Here is a 25,611-nt window from a genome sequence, read left to right as displayed (position 1 = left end):
TCTTACTCAAAGTTATTAGCATGAAACTTTATAATCACGTTGAGCCGCGAGCTGTTAATATAGTCGTTGGCTTGTAACTCAACGGTTCAAGCCACAAGCAACTGTCACCGATTGACACTTGTCAGTTTCTAGCAACCAACTGTCAAATCTCTTATCAGTGACCGTCGTTCCTATTTAATTTCACAAAAATATATGTTTTTTGTCGGTTTACTTTTTAAATAAATAATTAAAAAATATACATAATTTTAATACAATGCAGCATATGTAATATTTGAACCGTGCTCATTCTGTTTTCAGGCTTTTGAAAATCAAATCATAAAATGCATACATAATTTTTAAGTAATATAATTAATCTTTGCACTTTAATATATTTAAAATGTTTAATAAATCAAAGGTGCAATTTCAAGATCAACAACTAGATGACTATGTACTAGAGGTAAAAGTTTTTGTTGAACATTATTTTTATATGTTTCAGTTTAGCATACTCACCTCCTAATTTATATTAATATTTCGAATATTGTAGAACTCAGTATTGAAAAGCAAATTACAAAGTAAAGTTGATGCTTTGAGTATCATGAGCAAGGAACTGGACAAATGCAGTATGGAACGGGATAGATACAAAATATTAGTTGAGCAACTGCAATCCAAGAAGAGTGTTTCTATATGCATTCAGGATAATAACAACTACAGGTTTACACAGACAAACACTATTAGTGGGGGAGAAATCCTAGCAAGAACTAGAGACCACAATAATATGTTGAAATTAGAGGTATTTGACAATTATATATATATTTTTTTTTAGAAACGAGGAAACATATCACTACTTTTTTTCTTTTTATCATTGAAACATTATTTTGTTAATATGTTGACTATAATTAAAAGTAAATGTGTTGAATATTGTTTATATTTTTCAAAAATATTAGGTCTATTTTTTCTTTTCAGGTAGAAACTTTAAGAAGCAAGTTAGAAGAGGCTAATGGTGATATTATGGCCTTAAGAAGACAACTACAAAAGGGAACTATATTGGACGATAACAATGCAAACAAAAAAATACTTCAAAATTCACAACAAAAAGATTATGAACAATTGGTGCAGAACTTGGAAAAAATTCAAAGCAAGGTACTTAAATTATATTGTTTCATAAAGGCTTACTTTTCGTAACTAGCGCTTATTTAGTTTGTGGTGGTGTGGCTTTACAAGGCCCATTTTGATGTATTATATATAAAATAAGCACCAATCAATGTATTTACGTTTCATAGTATCAACAACTTCGTTTGGATTACCGAACAACATTGGATGAAAAAGAGGAACTTGTAGCAGATCGAGATTATTACAAAAACAAAGTGCAAAGATTGAATCATCAAATAAGTTATTTCCTTACAAATAAACAAGACGTTCAACAAGATTCGGAGTTGGATCAACCGAAACCCATAGTTGATATAGACGCTTTAGTCACTGAAAATAAATATTTGCACGAAAGAATTACGCAATTGCAAGTTGAGAAAGAAATTGTCAAAAGAACGTTAACTAAATACAAGGTCGGTTAGTTTTTCAATATTTTCTTTTGATCAATATTAGTGGGTTTGAAATATCGCAACAATTCAGAGATGGCAATAGACACAACACACTAAATTAATAATAAATAAATTATATACTATAAATAGATAATCAGTATCCCATCCGCTGTCTGCGCTCCATATTATCTAATACCAGTTTCCTGACAGGCTATGATATAACATAGGTATTAGTCATAATAATACACAACATAGTTTTTTTTTAGAGTTTAAAGTGGCAAACTAGCAAGCGGCCACTTCAATTTGGCCAAATAGTAAGTGACTTGCCCAAAGACATCCATATTTGCAGAAGCAGTTACTTATTTTCCAAATAGAAACATCAACACTTCATTAGTTTTTAAATTTGTCCTGATATAATAATTATATTATATCTAATGTATTTATTATTTCCAGACACTTCTTGATAACAGAACTAAGGGAGATTCAGTCAATATAAAAAGAGGATTTGCAGATGTCATGACGCAAAAACAAGGTATATGAATAGTGATTCAATTTCTGTTCATCATCATCAGCTCACTATATGTCCCCACTGAGCCTGCCCTAAGTTAGGGGTGACTAGGCCATAGACAACGCTGGCCAAGTGTGTGTTGGTTGACTTCACACATATCATTGAATTTCTTCTCTGATATGTGTAGATTACATCACGATGTTTTCCATCACTGTAAGAGTACCTTTAGGTTTTGGTTGCTAACACTTTCAATGCCACGATCTCATGTTGTGAATTTGACCATTTTAACACAATGGTTTATTATTTTAATTTCAGTGAGAGAATATTTGGATAATAATTCAAAAACTGGTCTAAAAAGAAATTCAGCAGCGGAACTAAAATCACTATGTCTGGGATTATTTGAGGCGTTGAATGATAAATCCATTGCTTTACAGCACCAAAGAAAGACAAATCAGTATGTATTCTTTGTTAATAAAATTTATTTATTTATTCATTACTAGCAGTTGCCCGCGACTTCGTCTGCACGGAATTAAAAAAATCCATTAATAATAATTATAGCCTATGTCACCCGGGGATAGTGCTTTAAACTAAGATAGACTTATTAAAAGTCTATCTTAGTAATATAAATGCGAATGTTTAGATGGATGTTTGTTTGAAGGTATCTCCGGAACAGCTCAACAAATCTTGATTAAATTTGGCACAGATGTAGAACATATTATGTAGTCTGGTAGAACACATAGGCTGCTTATTAAGATTTTTTTAATTCCACGCGGACGGGGGCGCGGGCGACAGCTAGTATAATATAATTTTGTGTTTTTAGGATTTTAGCAAACAGAATAAATGAATTAGAGAAAACTTTAGAGAGTTGGTGTAACGGTCAAAAATGTATACCAATATTCCCAACTCAAATGCTCCTAGAAGAATTTTTACCAGATACGTCATCTGTTAAATCTGATGAAACTAAAAACAATAAAGTTCTGGAAGATTCCGAAGTGAAAATACAGAATACGTCATATTCTGATAGTGATGAAGATTTTTGCACATGTGACAATGATACAGTTAGTTATGGAGGCAATGGTGCAGATGTTGGAGGTGATAGATCTGTCTCTAAGACAATTTTACCATTGGAATTGGAACAGCTTGTCAAAGAAGCTCTGGCAGATTTAAAACCCGTGCAATAAAAGATTTCATTAGCAAAAGTTTTTAACGGTGGATTTTCATTGTAAGAATACTTGTACTGTAATATTGGTATCTCTTTCATTCTGTTTGAAATGACAAAGACAACAATATGTTTAAATACAAGTGTTTTCCTGATGAAGTTATTATTTTTATTAATTCTTGTGATATTTACCAAAGATGTAAATAATTCTAGTCAATCATTCCATTTTTATTTATTGTATCCAAAATTATTAAATACAATTTTACAAATAAATAGTAATTTGATAGTATTGCTTTTTCTTATTTAATGTTATTTTACTTTATTGTAATAAATTTGTTTATAAATAAATTTTGTTTTATTTAGAAAATAATCCCAGTTTCGAAGTCGTAAAAGCGTAGGTTTGTATTTGTTATTTATAGGATTCTATGCAATTCTAAATTATAATATTATTATACTAACTGCCGTGTTCACAATCGTTATGTTCATTTTAAATCGTTCCTTGTGTCAAAATCTGTGACAAAACCGGCAGGTGTTGAATTTTTCAATTTCGGTTACGCATAGTTTTTTACTGATAAATTGATTCCAAAGATCGAAGAAAAAATAATTTATTTACATTAATTACACAAAGGTTCAAGTAAATAACCTATTCTGTTATATTAATAATCAGCTTTAATAGAGACACACGCCGAGATCGCACCTAACTTACAATGCCATCTATTAGAAGTTCTTATAGTTATCAATAATATATTTCAATTTGCAAAAAGTAATATTGATGTAAAAAATTAAGCCAAAGACTATTTTGTTATTTTTTTTAATATTCAGATATTTCTTTTCATATAAAATAAGTCGAAATGGACAAAGTTTAAAAAATAAAAGACAGTTCATCTTCGTAACCCACTATTCGCATGAAAATACAGCACAAAAATTACTTTTTAGACCCCTACGTTTTTCCATAAATTTAATAATATAAAAAACGCGCAATTACTTCTAACTTATGTTGTAATTGGATTAAAAAACTATCTATTAAAGCGATTTCCGCAGTGTTAATTTTGACTTCAAAGTTCTACATTTGACTTCATGTAACGAAAATTAGACGTCAACGTTAATTCTAGATTTTAGCGTGTTGTTTAGCGATCTGTGAATTGATCTGTGGATTTAAGTACATCACGAAGAAGTAAGTAATAAGTATATTTATAATATTTTTCACTTTCATTATTATAAGTATCTATAACGATATGCATTTTGTTTTGTCCTTAGATGTTTTACTTGCCCGCATTCTCCGTTAGAATTTTAATTATTTTATAACCATAACTTAAGCAGTTTTCTATCGATTTCTATCAGGTAGTTTTAAACTTTTCTATTTATATAATCACTTAACTGAATAAAGTATTCCAAAGCTCTTGTAACCTTTCTCCAAAAGTGATAATGCTTTTTGTGATTTCCTTGCTCTACGTTAATCTCAGTTCGCACAGTGGCTGATGCGACACTAATTATCGTGATTGTGACAATAAATTTTGCAATCAGAGATACTTTGATGGATTCACTGAGTGTAACGTCTTTAGTATCATTGCATGTTATAGTCTAAACGTACCATAAGGAAAGTATACAGGTTTCGTTTGTATTAAACAAACCGTGGCCAGTACAAAATAATAAATACCAACCTATATAAATGATGAGCCATTGCTCAGAGGTACATTTGTATTTCGTTTTTTTTGCCGATAGATGGCGTGCAATTTTAATGTAGTAAAGTTGATTGCGATGCAAAGATGCTTTTAGATTGAATCACTTTCGTCATTTGACCAATTTTCGGTATCGCTTCTCGGCCTTTTGGCTAAGATCAAAGTGTAGTATCTGTTCTTTTCAGCTTAATATCTGAAAGTTCCCGCACTGCGGGACCAGTATATTAAACTGATTTTTGTAAAGCGACGGGATGTTCGGGGCTCGCTCCACTCCCGTCACGGGTCGGCCCGGCATTGCAGTGCCGCCGGGATCGGCCCACAATAAACCTTAAAACTAAACTATGAGATCATCGTATCTCTAGTGACACGAGTCCGCGGCTTGGCTACTGGCTATAGTCGCATACTGTTGACATGTAGCTGATTTCTGAGACGACGATTGAACACTCCCGTAATATCTACGTGAGACATGTATATGGAATAGTCTCCATCTCCTCAGATCAGAAGTAGGATTATATTACTGTACGAATCCGTAGCAGGGTCTGCTGCTGCCTTGTTGAACGGCTCTACATGTTTTAAAGCAAATTAAATTTCTCCTATCTTTCTCGTTGAACTTTTTCTTAAACTTTATTAAATCCAAAATTTCTTAAATAATCAATGAAATACAGCAGGCGACGAATGCCATACTCACCCTAAATCAGGCCAGTTCTTTTCTTTTTTTCTTTCTTTTTAAAGAACTTACGAAGAAGAAGAAGTACTTTAGTACTTGTTTTTTTCAGCTTTGTAGTTTTTGAGATCATGCGAAACACTCTCTTTTCGCAAAGAATGTTCGGAAAGTTTTTAAATTAATTATTCAAATAAAACAACAAGATTGACTACTACGTAGTAGTATTAACTCGATGTTATTCACAATAAAAAATTAACTGTTATTTAAACAGGTATTAGATGTCGCACGACCAATGTAACATGTTTAACATCGCGGTGTTGAAATTCATTGTAAACCAAAGACCCACGTTGGGTTGTATGCGTAAATCATACTTACCTGGCGTAGGGACTACCGTGATCACAAAGGCGGTTTCCCCAGGGCGAGGCCCCTCCATTGCACTGAGGTTGGGTTGACCCCTGCGATTATCCCTTATGTGGATAACTCGGACGCGTAATTTTTGATAGTGGGGACTGCGTACGCGCCGTCCCCTTTAATATATTTGTCATTAGAGTAACTATTTTATTTCGAGACCCGAAGAGTTACAAAACATCTTTTGTTCCCCAGTGAGTATAGTATACAGTAGGTAATAGGTATACTCTACAACAGATACGACGAGCCTTTACATATCGTCGTGCCAGTTTTCTAAAGAATAGTTTGATGAGGTCATAAACGAGCCATGAAATAATTTTGACTTTTTAATTATTAGGAACATTAAGTAGCGTAAGGATTACTCGCGTTCGCTATTCACATTAATACCTTCTTCACATATTTTTTGTAATGCACAATGAATTTTGTGATCTGTGACCTCTTAAATTATTCCTAAAATATTGTGTCACAGGCCAATGTATCGCCACCCTTAAAATAGTGTTTTGATTTGTGTTACAAGAATATTTTTTGTCAATTATTTAATTTATTTCGGTTTTTGTTACTAGGAAAAACATAATATTTTTCTTTGTTATAATATTTACTGACATATCGCAGATATCAATGCATAAAACAATTCATGGTGATTTTTCTTTTACGGGTTCATGACAATTTATAATATACATGTAAGTAGGAAAAACAGACAATGGAGAAGTTTTTCAGTATACATATGTTCACAAGATATGCAATTGCAAAGGTTGAAAAACATGCTTTTGATAAGTAAAAAGACCCATTTTACTTGGCTAACTTGGTTAAACAAACCGTGACTAGTAATATACTAAGTAACAAATAGCAACCGAGAGGGGTGTTTTCATTAACGACCAGCCAATGCTCGTAGGTAACTTTTTGTTTTGTTGCCGATAGATGGCGTGCAATTTTAATGTAGTAAAGTAGATTGCGATGTAAAGATGCTTTTAGATTGAATCACTTTCGTCGTTTGACCAATTTTCGGTATCGCTTCTCGGCCTTTTGGCTAAGATCAAAGTGTAGTATCTGTTCTTTTCAGCTTAATATCTGAAAGTTCCCGCACTGCGGGACCAGTATATTAAACTGATTTTTGTAAAGCGACGGGATGTTCGGGGCTCGCTCCACTCCCGTCACGGGTCGGCCCGGCATTGCAGTGCCGCCGGGATCGGCCCACATATTTAACCCTGAATACAACCATATCCTCAGATTGGTTATGAGCAAAGTGTAGCTATGGTATTCTACGACTTGGCGGCTTTTCTACAGACATCTCTTACAACTAAGCAACCTTTGTGTTGCCACCAGGTTCTTTGGACTACGAGCCAAGTCGTCCACAGTCGTCGCCGCTGGTCGAGGTATATTTTGCCCGGCAAGCGGAGCGCAGACAGTCTGGCCGCAAGTCCTCGCTGAAACAGACATACGTGCGACTGACAGTGTTGCTTTATGTGCCCCATTTGTAGGAGACGAAGTGATTCTTCAATTGAAGTCCCGGTAATTTCCGGCATCGGGTTCACGTAGCTCCACCCAATTTGAGGTTCAGATGATGCAAACAGAAACAACGAGCTCGGAGAAAAAGGATCTCCCTTTTTCTCGTTCGTTCCAATGCGATGAATCTTGATTCAAAAGAGATGTATATATATACATCGACTTCAAAAAACCCGAGCTAGAAACTACCAGTGGCACAAAAACTGCTCTGAGCGACTTCGAAAAGGATAAGGTCGACTACGAGACTTATACAAAGGAAAGGTGAACTGGAAGCCTAGTTTTTTGTATAATGAAATTAATATTTGTTTGAAAATTGCATGTTAAGGCAACTATGGATACTTTCCAATATTATACGTAAGTGAAAAGTTTGTTTTCAATCATTATTTTAATAACGTAACAAGAATCTTGTTACGATATTAACTTGATGTGGAAAAGACTGAATGATACAAAAATAAAAATTCCAAATATTCAGTCTTATTTTATTATAAGAATAATTATAACATTCATTAGGAAATAAATAATAAACATTTATTAACTCGCTAACTTTCTAGTGTACATTGGTTCAATAGTTTTATTTTGGATAAACTGTACATTTTAATTATTTAGTAACAAGTACAAAACATAGAAGGTAAAGTTAGATAAGGTTTTAGAACCTTACATTGTTGATTTATTGACAAATGGTATTTTATATAATATACATGGGACAGTAAATAAAATATCAATGTCCCATCATTATTTGATATAATTCATTAATATTAACAAATAAAACCATACAAAGCAAGGTCATATAAATTTCAGTTTTATAAGACGCGTACTTTTATTAAGGTGGGTTTCATTGAATGAAAAATAATAATAATTCATCTTAAAAGTAGGTAATTTGGTCATGGAGGTCTGAGGTTATAGTTTATTTTGTAAAAGGGGGTCACTTGTCCAAAATAGTTTGGAGATCTCTGCTATAGACAATTTAACATTCTACTAACGATAGTAGAATCGAAAAAATGCGCCAAAATGCATAAGAAATAAATAGGTGATGACCATATGACATATTGAGAGTTATAAATACCATAAATCTTTGACTTTATGATAAGCGGTTTAGTCACAGAAGGATCTTATGACAGTTTTTAGACATTGACATGGGCTCCTACAACTTTTAAGGGTTACCAGTGAGCAAAAATTTTACCAAATTCTTTCGAAAGTCGTCCATATTAAAACTCCAAGCTATTTTTTTTCAACTTATGACCTAAATTTTGTAATTCCTTACTATTTAAATTGATATATTCAAACACATTAGCAAATTAAGCTACATGTCAATTGTGAAAATGGCAACATTAAACTGTGCAGCTGCCACTCTGTTATTGGTCAAAATATGACGTTGTCATGATGACACTGTTAGTTCACATATGCCATAAGATCCTTCTGGGACTAAATTGCTAATCGATTATTACTTAATTTGGCGTTAGATTGAAAAAATATATAGTATGTGTTGTGAGGTCGTGAGATGTGTGAGGTTATGCGACGGTGGTGTAGTGTGAGAGTAGCGCGGCAGAATGCCGGTGCAATGCTTCAGCGTCGCTTGCCGCGCGCGCACCTCCGGCTGCCGCGCGCACCAGCCGCACCAGCAGCGCTCGGTGTTCGCGCTCGCTGTACCTCTCGTACGACTCCAGACCCTCCTGCAGCTTCAGTATCAAACTGTCGTAGTTCTTCCGTACTATTTCTAGAATCTGGAAATTTATATATTATTAATTAGAACATTATTCAGCTTAAATTTTATTTTGACTAATTACTCAAACTAGCGCGTATTTGAAAGGTCTGATGAATATCTAACTAAATTAGAGGCGCTTTAAACATTACCTATATCTAAGAATCCCACAATAGCATGTAATTATATATCAGCTATACTAAAAAAAAATATGAATTCAGGTACATAAGTACCTGGTCCTCAGTGGGTGTGGAGAGGTTCTGTGAGTTGAGCCAGGAGTCGATCTTGGGAGAGAAGTGCTGTATGATGGCGCGCACATTCACCAGGCAGTTGGCGAGTCTCAGCGCCTCCGCCTTGTACTCGCCATCGCCCGTCGAGTAACGCAACGCTAATACCATACAAAACGAGGATATCTGATTTTTATTCTATCAAAATATATATAAAACCTACTTAGACATAAAATAACATGACAGCTACAGTACCAAAAAGGAGCTTGTGACATTTTTTGCCGTTGACATGGGGGCGTTAGTGAGCTGTCTTAATTTAATTTGACTTATTCCCAACGATTCAGGTAACCTTGTCGGTCTATATATTGTGTGTTTCATGAAATTTTACAAAGTAACAAGTTATAAGATACTGTGGTTTTTTCGTATTAAAAGTGAACTCACAAAAGTAACTCAATAAACAATCTCAAATGCATTATCAGATTTGACCAATCTAAGGATCGTAAATGCAACCGAAAAACTCGATTAGATGTGTAGAAAGCTATTGAATACTAGATTCGGTCTTAAAGCTAGCACTTGATCGTAGAGTTACGAGCCTAATTCGATTATTTAAAAATTTAATATTACCCATGTAGAATAGGTTGTTGAAGACTTGATGCATTCGTATCAGCTCGTAGTAGAGCTGGTCATATGAAGCCGGCGTCGGCAGGAATGTGTCACCGAACGTTATGAATAGATTGAAGATATTCACCACCTGCAGATATTTTTTTTAATAAGTCTTACAACAAGGTTACAAAGAAGCCGATTGAAGCGACCCTAGACCGGGAACTTTAATATTCTTGGTTCGACTATAATTCTTGTTTAGTTTTATACCTGTTGTGCCATAACGAAGATATTATGCCGCTTGAGCAATGTGTTCTCGTTGGTGACGAGGAACTTGAGCAGTGCAATGAGCGCGGCCCAGAGCGGGCGCCAGTCTCGCGAGAGCCGCACTCGCCCTCTCTTCTGATAGCTCAGCAGGCGCAGCAACACGCCAACGCACAGAGAGTACAACTCGCCAGGGAACTTCTTCAGCAAATGGCACATCATGAACTCCACCAGCAAGTCTGCAAAGTGCCGCCTAATTTTGTGGGACTTTGTTCTAATTCCAAGGCTAACGACGTGAATTATAAATAAAACGAATATGGATAAGCGTCTTGTCCGGTCCCGACAAACTACCTCCATAAGTGAGAAACTTGGGTAAGAGAGAAGCTTCTGTAAACGACATTTATTATTCAGTCCCGACAGATGACTTGCATGAGCGAGAAACTCTGTTAAAAAATAAACCTCTATAACTGTAAGAAAAATATCTCGTCTCTTGGACTCTCGCTTATCTCGGTTCGACTGTACACGTGAAAGGTAAATAGATTTTTCGCGTATCAATCACGTGGACGTATCGGAGTGAAACATTCGGACTCATGTGTAGAATATAGGTAATCTTTTTTTATTCAATTGATCCTTTCCTTTTTCATATTCAAACAATTTAACTTTATGATATTGGATGCTATGATAACAGTATTTGTTTCCATTATTATATTTTCTCATATATTATCAATTATTGAAAGTCTTTCCTAAATTTAGAATTAAAAAATAACTCATCGCCATATTACCTATTAAGGTGGAAGCTAGAGGCTGTGAGGGAGGTTCCTCGGGAACTATTTTCCTGTGTCTCATTGGAAGTCTGTACAACTGTACCTGTAATACATTTTTATTATTATTATCTAAAATCGTTAAATATTGACATAAATATTACTAAATGTAACCCTTACTAGATTCAAGATGGCGACTATCTTACTAATATTATAAATGCGAATGTTTAGATGGATGGGTGTTTGTTTAAAGGTATCTGCAGAACAGCTTAACGGATTTGGATAAAATTTGGCACAGACATAGAACATAGTCTAGCAGAAAACTTAGGCTTACATATTACGCTTTTTTTTTCACGGTCACGGGGTTCGAACTTCAACTCCTCCGAAACGGCTTGACCGATTCTCATGAAATTTTGTGAGCATATTCAGTAGGTCTGAGAATCGGCCAACATCTATTTTTCATACCCCCCCCCATTTTTTAACTGCGCGCGGACGGAGTCGCGGGCGACAGCTAGTTTGATATGGAAATTAAAAAATTGTACCATTTTCTTTTTAATTAAAATAAATGTTTACCTTAAAAGTAAGATTTTGGTCGTGCATTATTGAATTGGCGAATTGTTCTTCCACAATGCATGTTAATGTTATAAAACACAAACTACATTTGTTAATACTAGCTTCGCTCTTAGTGTCCGCCATTACTATGGAACTGGAATCATAAATATAAATTATATTTCGAACAATGTGTTTAAATAATTAAGTAGGGTCAATAAAACAGATATCTTACTTAATATTAAAAATGCAAAAGTTTAGATGGATGGATGGATGGATGTTTAAAGGTATCTCCAAAACGTCTCAATAGATCTTGATGAGATTTGTCACAGATGTAGAACATAGTCTGGAAGAACACATAGGCTACCTACTAAGTTTTTTTTTAATTCCGTGCGAACGAAGTCGCGGGCGAAGGCTAGTTGTTAATATTTTTTTTGTCTAAAAATATACTTTTCTAGCAATTTTGACAAATGTCTCGCATTTTATATTCGCAGAAAGTTTAATTTCAATAATGCATTGAACTTACCAATATTGGAAAAAAGTCACTAACAAATTAGTTGGTTGATCATTATCAAGAGCTTGAATTTGGGCCAAATTCGGTGGAGTCTGAAATTATTAAATATGACCAATATTATTAACACATTTTCTTACATATAAATATGTGTCAGCCACTTCCATGACTTTTTTAACTCTTTTAACCTACATATGTCCATATTGAAATTTTGGATTTCTGATTTTTTACGTATCCCTTTTAAAATTAACTTAGTGTTATTTTATTACAACTTTATTTAGTAATGTGTGAGTCGTAAGGTCATATCCCCGCTGAAGCATAGAACCTACAAGTTAAGTTTGACTAGGTCTTAGTCAACCACACGGGCCCCGTGCGAGTTGGTTGACTTCACAAATATCTTTAAATTTGTATGTTTATATGTTCAGATAGTGAGTATGAAGACATTCCCTCACTGTTCTATAAATGGATAGGTCTTTAAGTCTAGATGACAGCTTTTATTGAGTTCCTATTTAACCCTATCTGTTGAAGTTCTCGACAGTTAAATATCAACTGTCAGCGTCAAAATGGCACAAAATACCATGGTTATAGCCTGTCTATAAAGGTCAGTGTATTACCTGGTGTGGTGGTAATGTGGCGGGAGGTGAGGGCGGTGCGGAGGAAGCGGCGGCGGAGGAGGAGTGCGCGAGGGTAGTCATGAAGTTGCGGTTGAGATGAGCCGCCTCATACAGAGCCAGCAGCATTCCCTCCTCACCACCGCTGGAACAATCGAAACACATTTAGTCTTTCTAGTATCCACACATTCATAGCGAACTAGTTCATTAATAGTAATATGGAATGTATTAAATGTATAGATAAATTAAGAAATAATGAGACACCAACAATTAACAAAAGTAAATATTACTAATATTTAATAATATTAATATCTTAATAATATTTGGATGAATGGATTGATGGACAGATGGATGGATGGATGTTTGAAGATATCTCCGGAACGGCTCAACGAATCTTGATGAAATTTAGCAAACATGTGGAACATAGTCTGGAAGAACATACTTATCAAGTTGTTTTTTAATTCCGCAAGGGCGGAGTCGCGGGTGACAGTTAGTTTTACCATAAGAGAAGAGATTGAGACAACTGAACTTAAGTACTTTTTAAAATTTTGCTGCCTGATGTCCTTTCTCCATTGATCATATATTTTTATAGGTGTGTAGAGACAGCGGAAACTCAGAAAAAACAGATAAAAACTAGATCAGTACTTTTAAAACGCCTATACTATATCGCATGTATAGTTATATTATTTTTATAGTAAAATAAAAAGAATGAAAAAGATATTTTTATAATGTATCAAATTCCATGGTCACTTCTACATAGACAGTAATAAACAATCAAACCTTGTTCTATGTCCTCTGACGAGAGGCTGCGTGTCTTCACTTGTGAGGAATATTCCCCCCACCATACTGGTGAGAGATGATAACCAACCGCTTGCATTTCCTCCGCCATGCATACCACCAAATGTTGACATTACGTAATCATTTAATGCAGCTGTTATAACCTGACCGTAACTGGAATAATTTAAATATAACAATGTAAAAGGAAAACCTCTTTCTTGATAATAATTAATAAATAAAAAACACTATACATTATTAAAACTGTAATAGACATAGTCTTGGGTTAAAGACGACAAACACTTTATTTTTTTAATTCTAGGAAGAATTAATTACACTTAAATTTTTAAGCAGCATCAGCATTTTTAATATGTACTATATAAAAGAAAATGTATACTAACCCATTAAGAGCTAATTCATCATCCAGAATCGATAATTTCACAACATATGGATTAGCTGATTCTTGTTTCTTATAGTTTACCAAAAACATAAGCAATAATACCACATCATAACCTGCAAATATATAAATGTACAGGTTGAAAAAGTAATAAATAGTCAATGTTTTTTTATCAATTTTTTTTTATATTTTATTGAAAAACCAATTTCTCTATTGTTTTGTAACATATAGCAAACGCTTAAAGCTAAGATAAAAGGTTTAAGGTTATTTTTAGTAAATTATTGTAATAATCTGCTAACATTTCACGTTTTTTTTTTCAAAAACAGTATGTTGTAATAAAAAAATCTTACCATGATGCTGCCTCTCAGTAGATGTGCACAACAACTGTATGAGTGGGTCAAACAATGAATTCAACATCAGATATTCCACAAGAGGGTTTTCATCTATATTGTCAACACCAGTTGCAATCACTAGCAAAAGTTTTATTACCATTGACTTTAAACTATCTGGCACATCACCTGAATACAGGAAAACAATTACATAAAAAATGCAGTTTTTTGTAGCTCTTTCTTGCAAAAGCCATATAATATAAGAATATAATCAATTTATAACACAAAATGGAATAATATAACAAATTACATAACTATGAGTAAGTCCAGATTATTTTTAATCTGTTAATGAACTATTTGTTTCAAAAATATCATTTAAATTAATGACCGACTTAACTACTTCAGAACACAACACACATTATTAAAATTTTTGATTGTACTAAGATAGTCTTGGATTGAAGATTGTTTCATTAATTTACATCACCGCTTACAAACATGTTGATTTGTGGTCAAGCACTAGTTTATTCATTATAAAAAAAAGTGACAGTAGACTACATACCTGACAAAACAGCGCTGCAGTGTTCTAAAAGTTTTTGCATTTTATAATTTTCATTGCCAAGTAAAATTAACTTTATATTTATGCTTGGTTCCTGAGCAGCTCTTTGATACATTGTTGTTAATAATGCACTGAAAGTTTGGAGTGCATAAACAAGCCTGGAAACAAAACATGATCATCATTAATGAACATGATGAAGAAGAAAATAATGTTTTATTGACCAAGTTGTGGCCACATTGGAATTTTATTCAAATTAAAGATTTAATCACTTAATTTTACATTAAGTAAAATTACAATAACTTTGTATCCCTAAGAATTGTACTTCTATTATTATAAATACCATTTCAATAGCACCTATGTAAACTATTGTATGTTTGAAATGAAAATTTTGTGATACAAAACCCTATACATCAATATGATTAATTAATGGCACATAAAACATGAACATAATAGACAACGAAAATCTACATTCTTCTTCTTTCTAATGTTACTTTGATATTTACACAGAAATAAGTAGTTATCAAGTTAATTTATAATCATAAAAAAAGGGTTAGATCACAAAATTGTAGCTTTACAATAGTCTTTCCAGGAACCATCAAATTATCAATCATTAGTAATTTAATGAGTAAAGCATGTTAAAGATAAGATATTATAAATACAGCTATGCTTCAATTAAAAGGGTCTTTAATTTTAAAGTTACAAGGACAAACTGGCATTTTTAATCTATAGATTTGAATTAAATATTTAGTTTTAGTACAGTAATAAGTACAAACCTTATATGGTGTTCTTGTCCTAGCATTTCTATGCATTGTGTTACAAGTACATTCATATTTTCTTTCATGTTATTAAGTTGTTCAACGGTCAATTTGTGTATTTCAGCTTCCAATTGAGGTATTTTCGGTTTAAGAAGGAAAAATTCATCCCAAAATGTAGGGTTATCACTCGTCAAATCTTCTCCTCTGAAGAAAGATTCATAAATCTGGACTACTTTCTCTTTTAGGTGTCTTTTAGACCCAGAACCACTTCTCTTCCTCATAGCCATCACTTAATATACTAATAAAATAGTGCTATCACTTTCTCAATATTTTTAGATTATCTCACCTACTGATCTTTTGCTTGTTAAATTACATTTAATAAAATAAGGTTTGCCACTAGTTTATTAAAATTGTTATGATTCTAACAAAATTAAAACAATTATCCTTATTTATTGACGATAAGTAAGTTTTTTCGTGACCGGTCAAAAATTTGCATTTTGATTGACCTATTTGAAATTGACGTTTGACTTTGACAAACGACGATCGTTCACAAGTTAAAAGATTAAGATAAAATTTAACTTAACTGTTGAATTGTACAAATTGTAAGTTCCAACTGTGTTTTGCATATAAAAATTATATTGAAAATAAGTTCTGATTCAAAAAATCAATAAAATTAATTGAATGAACACAGGTAGTGTTGGGAAAGTCAGGGATCTTACAAAAGAATTATTTAAAATGTGATAGAATTAGTATCAAATATTTGCTGTGCTTTGCTCGCTTGTTGTGTAGTGTGTATATTTAATCTGTGCTGTGTTGTGTATTTAATCTATGGTGTGTTGTGTCGTACATTTTGATTTGCGTACATTTTTCGACTTGTTCGATCGTACATTTTATATTCAATTCCTATTTTGTTTATAATTGCTTGAGATGAAATCTAAAAAACGCCATTACTCTTCATCAGAAGATTCCGAGGAATCAAACGCTAGTGATAAATCTAGTAGTTCATCGGATAGCGAAAGCGAGGACTCCTCCGTGTCGGAGCACCGGGGCAAGAAGAAAAGAAAACGTGCAGATTCTTCAGAGTCTGATAGCAACTCTGATAATCAAAAACGATCAAAAAAACGTAAGCATAAGAAAAAGAAGAAGAAACATGGAAAGAAAAAGAAACGTTCAGATTCTGCAGATCGCGGTAATGTTGAAAGTATATCATCTTTGAGTGACGGAGAAATAATATCCAAAAAGAAAAGAAAACAAAAGCATAAACATTCAAAGCGGGCAGAGGCTTCACACAGTGAAGGTACGTTTATTTAGAAAGTTATTGTTATTTTTGTTTCTTTTATCTCAGTGCCTTTAAATTAAAAATATGTATATATAGGTTAGAATAGGAACTTCTATTAATATATGTTCACTGCAGACATAAGTATTGTCATAAGTTTTGTTCTCATCTCTCTTGTTAATCTGTTTTTAACAAAATAAGTGGAAAGTCACCAAAAATTAAATTTCTGTTTCAGAAGAGCAGCAAGAACATCGCTTGCACAGTGTTGTTAAAGAATGTCGACAATCATCAGATGAAGGAAGCCAGCCACCTCGCACATACTATCAGTAAGTTGTCTAAGTAAAATAACTACAGATAAAAAAATTGTCCAATAAATGCTAAAAGAATAATATAATTTTAGAAAAGACTACCCAATGAGACATTCAGCATCAGCAGATAACTATGAAAGGCAAAGCGAAGTCCAACGTTTCTACAGAGGTTCCAGTAAAGAACACCAATCATCTTATCAAGAATCATATGGATATGACAGAGGTCATAATGAAAGGTTATTATAACAACATTAAAAAAATATACTACTGAGTCATGGTTGTTTAATAAATCTGTAAATATATATATAAAATATTTTACAGAGTATATGATAAAAACAGAGAAAGATATGGCCACAATCCACATTATGCTACTAATTCTGAATATAACAGAAGACCTAAGGAATTTGATGAATTTAAAAGGTAAAGTAAATTGTATTTTGTTATTATTTGGTATTCATATATCTATATTCATACAATTTCATTCATCCAATGCTTTTGTGAAGGCATCCAAGATATGAGGAGCATAGACCTGAGGAAGATTTCCACAGACGACCCAGAGATGAACCTTATCAAGGAAGAGAAGATTCAAGAGGTATTTTGATCATTTTAGTTGTCGTTGGCATTCTTTATATATGAACATTAATATTTTTTTGACTATTAATGATACTTGGTAATGTTCACAAATGTGTTGTTGAATTTTCATTTCAACAATTTCAGGATACAACCGTTACAATAATCAATATGACCATAGAGGAGCACACAAACAAAGAGAAGTACATGATGTCAGGGATTATCGTGAAAGGTAATATACTAATTTTTCAGTCATTTTAGCTACTTCATGCAATCCTAAAATTCAATGGCCCTTATGTACACTATTATACGCCACAATTTTTTTTTATGTTTTTGAAAAAATATGAAATTAGAACTGTTAGAAAGAAAATCTACATTTTGGTTGCGTCTTTTTTGATGCGATCGTAGTAATTTTAAAAGTATTGTTTTTCAAAATTTTGCATTTCAAACATACGATAGTTTACGTAGGAGCCATAGCATTGTGATAATATTTGAAGTGGTATGTGAACATTGTACAGGAGGCATCTACTATGTAAGATACTGTGTACATTTCTTTGAGTTTACGACTTCGGTATTCACATTAAGTCATTTAGGAAGAATAAAATACGACTGTGGCAACGTTGTTTAATTCCTGTAGACGCGGTCCACCTGACGTGGAGAGATATCGCGAAAGGGAATACGTCGAAAAGAGAGACAAATACCGCGAGGAGAGGTATTCAGGTGACAGGTATGTACATATAATAGTTTTACTAGTTTTATATTAAGCATTTTCACATAGTAATATAGTGAACATATAAGTATATGCATATATATCATAATAAACGGTCACGGCTGCATGTTCATACCGGCCAGTGTTTTAACAGTGCGTTTAAATAACTGTATTTGTTTTTACAGTGACGTCTCTACAGAAAATTATAATGAATTTGGTCAGAACATGTTGCTGTTGCAAAGATATTTTAATGTTTTCACATTACATGATACTTATAACTCTAGGCAATTGTGAAATCTTTAAAAAAAAACTCCAAAGATGTATAATGGATTGAAACTTAGTTTGAAATACCTTCTAGGGTTATTAATGAAAGATTTATGTCTTTATTTCTGTAACTACCGTTGGGATTTGATAAGAAGGAATGATTTGTATGGTAGTGAAGAAAATATATTGCAAAGGATCAAGAATTTCCGTTGTTCTATAATTGCGGTAGTGACTGTGTTAATATGAATAGTTGGATATCTACTTACATTATCTAAGTAGTTAATCAGAATTTCGTTCCTATTACCCATATGCAAGAAAATATTGAAGAAGTATGGTATATGACTTGTAATCAATGTTTCTAAAGATACAAAAGCAAATTTATACAACAATGCTCAAGGGAATGTGAAAAAAGAAATAGAAATTAACTGAAAATCATATTGAATAAGATTTGAAACCATTGATGAATAAATTAATTAATTAAATAATCTAAATAAATTTATGTCTTATAAACTTTCACAAATAATTAAACATAATGAAGAAAATCATTCAGTAATTTGATTTGAAGAATTCATCTTGTTTTTGAAATAAATGCAAGAGTAATTTTTATGAAGATATTACATTACGATAATTACGATAACGCATTTTTTAATTAAACCAAAGATTTGGTTGAAGAAAGTTATATTTGGATTAAATTGATTGCTTGAAAAATTGGAAAAATACGTAGATTAGAGAAGAAGAACAGATTCTTCAAAACAATTTTGATTAGATTTGGATGATATGGATTTCTTTTATGATTGTGAAACATACATACAAAATAGTATTTATTGCATGTGATTAGAACGAGGAAGTTATTTAAGAGATTAGAATGAGGAAACAAAACTTTAAGATTTACAAATAATGAAACAATATTGTTTGAAAGGTTACTGAAAATGAAGATTTGTAAAGGAAACATATTTAAGAAGAAAATTTTTATATATAAGGACATTACATAATTATATTGTTATCACATAAATTGTTAAGTGTTTCTTCTCAAATTTGAATATTTAAAAACAATGATTGTAATAAATAACATAAAGGCGAGATTTTATGACATAGAATAAAAAAACATTTGATATATTTTCAAATAATAACTATAGCTGCATTCAAGATTTGTTATTGAAGAGAATTTTTTATAATATACTGAACGTATTATATACTGAGATATCCACGACTGGATGAAATTTATTTGGTAAACTCATCTTCATCATATATATTCGAGTATATGGTAAGTGTATATAGGAGTCAATATAAACAGGCTACGTCTTGAAGATATATTAAGTACATCTTTTTTATAATTCAATATGAAAACAGGTATATGTCTAGTTATTATTAATTGTGGAAAATATACCTCCGGTGAATGGGATTCATATTAATCAGTCTATAATTGTTTTTATAAATTAAAATCACTTAATAATCGTTAAATCGATGTTAAATTTAACTCTCATCGGATTTAATAAAAAAGTTATATGAAATAAATTGCTTTAAGATTACGTTTTTTTTTTGTGTGCGTGTGTAAAGTATTTGTGGTTGTGTGATCGGGTTTTTATTATGTTTTTATCGTTTAAAGGAATCGTGAGTTACGTCGTGAGCGGCCGCCGAGAGTTGATAAACCATCATCGCCGCAACACAGGTAGATTCAATCTTACTAATATTATTTTGTAACAAATGCTTACTTATGCTTACTATTGCTTAAACTACTTTATACCAATAAAACTTACAATTATGTGAAAGATTGTACTCTTAAAAAGCAATCTTAAATTTCCATAAATCTTGTTGAGTGATGCTGGATGGAATAAACCTCTCCAGTTCTAGTACAGTGCCATAGCGGAAAGTGACCAATTGTGACAAAATGTATTACGATTGTAAAAAATAATAAAGCGTCGGTGGCTCAAGGGTTAAGCGCTTGACTTGCAATCTGCAGGTCCTGGATTCGAATCCCGTCATGTACCAATGTGTTTTTCGATTTACATATGTACATTTATCCGACGTTCTTACGGTGAAGGAAAACATCGTGATGCAACCTGCACATATCAGAGAAGAAATTCAATGATATCTGTGAAGGCAACCCTCACTTGACCAGTGTGGTTGACTATGTCCTAGTCACCCCTAACTTAGGGTAGGCTCCGAGCCCCGCAGTGGGGACGTATAGTGAGCTGATGATGAGAAAATAAATGTAAATGTACTAAAGTTTCCGGTCGATCGTTTAATAAACTCTTACAATGTTATTTGCAGAGAGCATTCCAAATCACGAAGTCCGGACCGTTACCGCGAGAAGAGCATAAAAGTAGAGAGTAGAGAAGAAAGAGACGGAGGAAGAGAGGGAAGACCATTGAAGGAGAGAGTGGAGAAGAGAGAGAGCTCACGGGGCGGGGAGGAGCGAAGAGATCGTCCGCGGAGGAGCGAGGAGCGACCGCGGCCTGCTGAGAACGACTCCCGCCCGAGAGAACGGAAGAGCAGGTGAGAACACAACATCCTCCCATTGATCTTACATTTCTTAGGAGATCCCAAAAGATATGTGACCCTGATGAATGTATCATGTGATGAAGGTATCATATGAGATGAACTATAGATGAGTCTTACCGCTCAACTTCACTTTTGAATCATATATATTTTTTTATATTACAAAGTGGCAAAAGAGCAAGCGGCCACATGAATTCGCCGAAATGGCGAAGCGACCACTGCCCATAGACATTCGCAATTGCAAATGCGTTGCCTACCCTCAATCGACGAAGGAGGAGACGCACAAAAAGAGAATATTTAACTGTCCTATGCATCTCCTCCGCCATCAAATCCACCTCCCCTTCCCATCCTTTCCTCATAAGAAAAGGGTGGGAAGGGGAAGAGGACTAAAATTAGGCTAAAATGATTTACTACAAGCTTATTTAGTTATGTTATAACTTTTTATTTTTTCATGTTACCATTTGGATGTTTCTGTGATAACATTTTTGATTATATTTAGAACTAAATTTTATGCTTGTTTTAGATTTGCCGATGTAGATGACAAAAAAGAGTATGGCTGGGGGAAGACAGAAGTGAAGAAAGAAGGAAAACCTGAAGGAGAAAAGGAGAAACCTAACTTCGGTCTGTCCGGCAAGCTGACTGCTGACGCCAACACTGTCAATGGCGTCGTTATAAAGTACGCGGAGCCCGATGATGCTAAACAACCAAAAAGGAGATGGAGGTCAGTCTGTTTACTATTAATGAAGTCGCAGTCAACTGCTAGTTTGTATTAAAGTTGTTTAAAAATAAGTCCATTGTTTTCCAGATTCTATCCGTTCAAAGGCGACAAGGCGCTGCCGATCCTGTACATCCACCGGCAGTCGTGCTTCCTGATCGGACGCGACAAGAAGGTGGTGGACATCGCGCTGGAGCACCCCTCCATCAGCAAGCAGCATGCGGCGCTGCAGTACAGAGCTACACCCTTCACTCGTCCTGACGGCTCTCAGGGCCGCCGCGTCCGCCCTTACGTTATCGACCTAGGTCAGTTACAGTTCTTATAACGATTTACGATATTGTATAAGAGAAGGGGGGGGGGTACCTAGGTAATCAAAGACACCCATAGATATCCGCGACGTTTTTTTTATTTTATTATAAGGGTGTAAACAGTGGAACTGTTAATAAAAGGAAGTCATTCTTCGCCATCGAGAAATTGCAGATGAATTTCTCTAGTATTATGGCCTTTAAAGAAGACGTTACCATAGATTATTGTTTTTTTTTACTAAGAAAGTTTTAAAACTTACAATAGAATTCATCACAGTCTTTAACATAACTTATATACTGAAGTTAACATTTTATTTATAATGATCGTTTCTTATCACTGCAGAGTCTGCTAACGGTACATTTGTCAATAACAAGAAGATTGAACCTCGTCGTTATGTGGAGCTTTTAGAGCGGGATGTGGTGAAGTTCGGCTTCTCTCAGCGCGAGTACGTATTGCTGCACGAGAACAGCAAAGATGACGCTCAGGATGATGATAACCAGGACCCGCCAGCCGTCACCACCACTGACCACATCAAACATGAGAAGAGGATCAAAGAGGAAGTGGCCGCTGATGGTGAGTAACTTGTCTCACTTTAAGTTTCCATTGCTGAAACATTAAACAAAAAAGGTTAATTGTAAGGGATTGGAAATAAAAATATCCTTTTTAGTAGGCGTGTCATAGACAACGTATCTACATCTATGGTCATGTCATTTTCCTATTTCTTTGATATTATTCCTGCTGAAAGTTTAAAAAATGTTACAAGTATTTTGTCAGTGGGAATCCATTGCTATACTTAAGCGTTCATTCTGAAATATATGTCATCCTGTTAAACAATATTTGTGTTAATTTGATACAGACAAAGTTATCTGAACTGATGGCTACAAGTCAAACAATGATTGCTCTCTAGTGCCCTTTTGGTAATATAAAAAAGTATCACAACGTTTTTTCACATTGTAACTGTTTTGGTTTTTTTTTTCATTTATATCATACTAGCTTTTACCCGCAACTCCGTCCGCGCGGAATAAAAAATAAAAAATGGGATAAAAATTATCCTATGTCCGTTTCCTGGTTCTAAGCTACTTGCCCATCAATTTTCAGTCAAATCAATTCAGACGTTCTTGAGTTATAAATAGTGTAACTAACACGACTTTCTTTTATATATTAGGTCCTTACATATGAAATTGGCGTTTTTCGTACTGGCCACTTTAATCACGAATTTCTCCTCTATGGTAAGGAATTCCAAATTCAAATTTGTACAGATATAGACTCATGTATCTGTGGTTCGATGACCGTCATTCGTTTGTTTTTTTTCTTCTGTTTTTTTCTGTTTGCGTCACTCATTTTACAAAATGGAAAACTAAAAATATCGCATTATTTACGAGTACGAGTTCCACGGTGGCACTAGTGCTGCGGAAACGACTCGAAGGGTGAATGATGTGTATGGCGGTCGTGTTGCAAAAGAAAACACAGTTCGTTTTTGGTTCAACGTTTTCGTTCTGGAAATTTCGATCTGCAAAACAAGCCCCGTGGACGGCCTGAGACTCAAGTTGATAATGAAGAGTTGAAGGCTATTTTGGAAGCGGATCCATCGCAAACCACGTCCGAGTTAGCTGCAGGCTGCGATGTTAGTGATAAAACTGTTTTAATTCACTTGAAGCAAATTGGGAAGATTAAAAAGCTTGAAAGGTGGGTACCTCACGAATTGACTGAAGCAAACCGGCAAACGCGCGTCGACTGTTGCGTTACATTACTAAACCGGCACAATAATGAAGGTATTTTAAACCGAATCATTACCTGTGATGAAAAATGGGTTCTTTACGATAATCGGAAGCGCTCAGCGCAATGGTTGGATCCTGGCCAGCCAGCCAAATCCTGCCCCAAGCGAAAATTAACCCCAAAAAAGTTACTTGTAAGCGTTTGGTGGACTAGTGCCGGTATTGTTCATTACAGTTTTCTCAAATCTGGCCAGACTATTACGGCTGATGTCTATTGTCAGCAATTGCAAACCATGATGGAAAAGCTATCGGCTAAACAACCTAGGCTGGTCAATCGCTCCACGCCACTGCTGCTTCACGACAACGCTAGACCACACACTGCGTAACAGACGGCTACTAAATTAGAAGAGCTTCAATTGGAAAGTCTAAGACATCCTCCGTACTCCCCGGACCTTGCTCCAACAGATTACCATTTTTTTCGAAATTTGGATAACTTCTTGCAAGGGAAAAAATTCAACTCCGATGGGGCAGTCCAAATCGTCTTCAAAGATTTTATTGATTCCCGTCCGACTGGTTTTTTTAGTAAAGGGATCAATGAACTACCTATGAGATGGCAAAAGTGCATAGAAAATAATGGTTCATACTTTGATTAATTAAATATATTATATTAAAAAATATTCGACTTTTTTTCCTCCCATACAAAACGCCAATTTCATATGTAAGGACCTAATATATATAGATAGAGATTCTGTCCATTTTGGTTTTAAAATATTTCCTAACAGAACCAACTGTTAACAATGACTTTTTCATCGGGACAGATATCCTTGTTTGACTATATATATTAAATGACATATATTTTGTTATAACAATATAAATTAAGTTTAAGGTTTAAGAATGAAGAATTAGATATTGAGATGTAATTTCTAAACTTTTAGAACAGCGCTTTTTTTTATCGGATGTAGTACTTGTATATTTAATACATAATTTTAGTAAACTAAACCTGAATTTGACTAGAAATTCATTTGTAGAATTTATGTATCAGTTTCAATAAACTAAAAAAAGATATTCTATGTTTACATATCAGTTAAATGGATTACAATAACTTGGAAGTTTGACATTTTTCAATTTATGAAAATAAAGTTTATGTTAAATATTATTTTATAAAATGTCACTCCGGTATCTATTATCTAGATCAGTGTTTTTCAAAGTGGGCGATAACCCCCCTCTTGGGGGCGTTTAAAGCCTAGAAGGGGGCGTTAAGGAGCCCAAAAAAATGGGGGGGCGTTGAAATTAATTAAAGTAATGAAATTGTGATTTTTAAGTTTTGAGGTTGAATAAAAAATAGGGGGCGCTGAAAAATAATTGATTTTCAAAGGGGGCGGTAAAAGAAATAAGTTTGATAATCACTGATCTAGATTCTTAGATAAAAATAAGTGTTTATTTTTTTTTTGTTTATTTGAAAGACTATCCAGAACATTGTTTTTTTTTTCTGAAATCAATATTATGGGGTAAATGTTATTGATTTAGAGCAGGGATCCCCAAACTATTTTGGACAAATGACCTCTTTACCAAAATGAACTGTTACCTCAGACCTCTATGGCTAAATTACCTACTTTTAAGATCAATTATTATTATTATTCATTCTGACTTAGGTCAATAGAAGACAGAGTGTGAATTAGCAATGCTTTAAGTTCAATATCGACCACTTTGGGAATCCCTGATTTAGAGCAAAAGATTTGATTATAATACATATTATTTGTATTTCTAAAATGTTTTCAACA

At 33.8% G+C, this 25,611-nt stretch overlaps 3 protein-coding genes and 3 non-coding genes across 6 annotated transcripts; 5 read left to right on the top strand and 1 right to left on the bottom strand.

The window, feature by feature from the left end:
• Positions 1-310: 310 nt before the first annotated feature.
• LOC106713916 (coiled-coil domain-containing protein 149) lies at positions 311-3,241 on the top strand. The gene is made up of 7 exons (XM_014506824.2): positions 311-436; positions 524-769; positions 943-1,119; positions 1,260-1,538; positions 1,968-2,046; positions 2,338-2,476; positions 2,843-3,241. Exons 1-7 carry the CDS (start codon positions 377-379, stop codon positions 3,201-3,203), a joined length of 1,341 nt encoding a protein of 446 aa, XP_014362310.2. The 5' UTR covers positions 311-376; the 3' UTR covers positions 3,204-3,241.
• Positions 3,242-4,992: 1,751 nt separating this feature from the next.
• LOC123721427 lies at positions 4,993-5,185 on the top strand. The gene has a single exon (XR_006756232.1). It is a non-coding gene; the product is annotated as a U2 spliceosomal RNA (small nuclear RNA).
• Positions 5,186-5,891: 706 nt separating this feature from the next.
• On the top strand, positions 5,892-6,053 carry LOC123721423. The gene has a single exon (XR_006756228.1). It is a non-coding gene; the product is annotated as a U1 spliceosomal RNA (small nuclear RNA).
• An 886-nt stretch (positions 6,054-6,939) lies between these two features.
• Positions 6,940-7,132, top strand: LOC123721425. Its single transcript, XR_006756230.1, has one exon. It is a non-coding gene; the product is annotated as a U2 spliceosomal RNA (small nuclear RNA).
• Positions 7,133-8,688: 1,556 nt separating this feature from the next.
• Positions 8,689-15,962, bottom strand: LOC106713591 (armadillo-like helical domain-containing protein 3). Its single transcript, XM_045679929.1, has 13 exons — positions 15,487-15,962; positions 14,717-14,871; positions 14,179-14,346; positions 13,833-13,944; positions 13,438-13,608; positions 12,661-12,802; positions 12,062-12,141; positions 11,560-11,692; positions 11,008-11,092; positions 10,232-10,464; positions 9,986-10,112; positions 9,368-9,522; positions 8,689-9,156 (listed from the first exon to the last, which is right to left on the bottom strand). Exons 1-13 carry the CDS (start codon positions 15,753-15,755, stop codon positions 8,944-8,946), a joined length of 2,043 nt encoding a protein of 680 aa, XP_045535885.1. The 5' UTR covers positions 15,756-15,962; the 3' UTR covers positions 8,689-8,943.
• A 328-nt stretch (positions 15,963-16,290) lies between these two features.
• LOC106714306 (smad nuclear interacting protein 1) lies at positions 16,291-22,740 on the top strand. Its single transcript, XM_014507323.2, has 12 exons — positions 16,291-16,765; positions 16,980-17,070; positions 17,145-17,288; positions 17,374-17,472; positions 17,556-17,644; positions 17,770-17,854; positions 18,260-18,349; positions 20,202-20,264; positions 20,867-21,091; positions 21,618-21,815; positions 21,900-22,114; positions 22,458-22,740. Exons 1-12 carry the CDS (start codon positions 16,396-16,398, stop codon positions 22,694-22,696), a joined length of 1,908 nt encoding a protein of 635 aa, XP_014362809.2. The 5' UTR covers positions 16,291-16,395; the 3' UTR covers positions 22,697-22,740.
• The last annotated feature ends 2,871 nt before the right edge of the window (positions 22,741-25,611 follow it).

The sequence above is a fragment of the Papilio machaon genome, chromosome 11, assembly GCF_912999745.1.
Source record: "Papilio machaon chromosome 11, ilPapMach1.1, whole genome shotgun sequence".
NCBI lineage: Eukaryota > Metazoa > Arthropoda > Insecta > Lepidoptera > Papilionidae > Papilio > Papilio machaon.
This window is presented reverse-complemented; position numbering and strand designations above follow the sequence as displayed.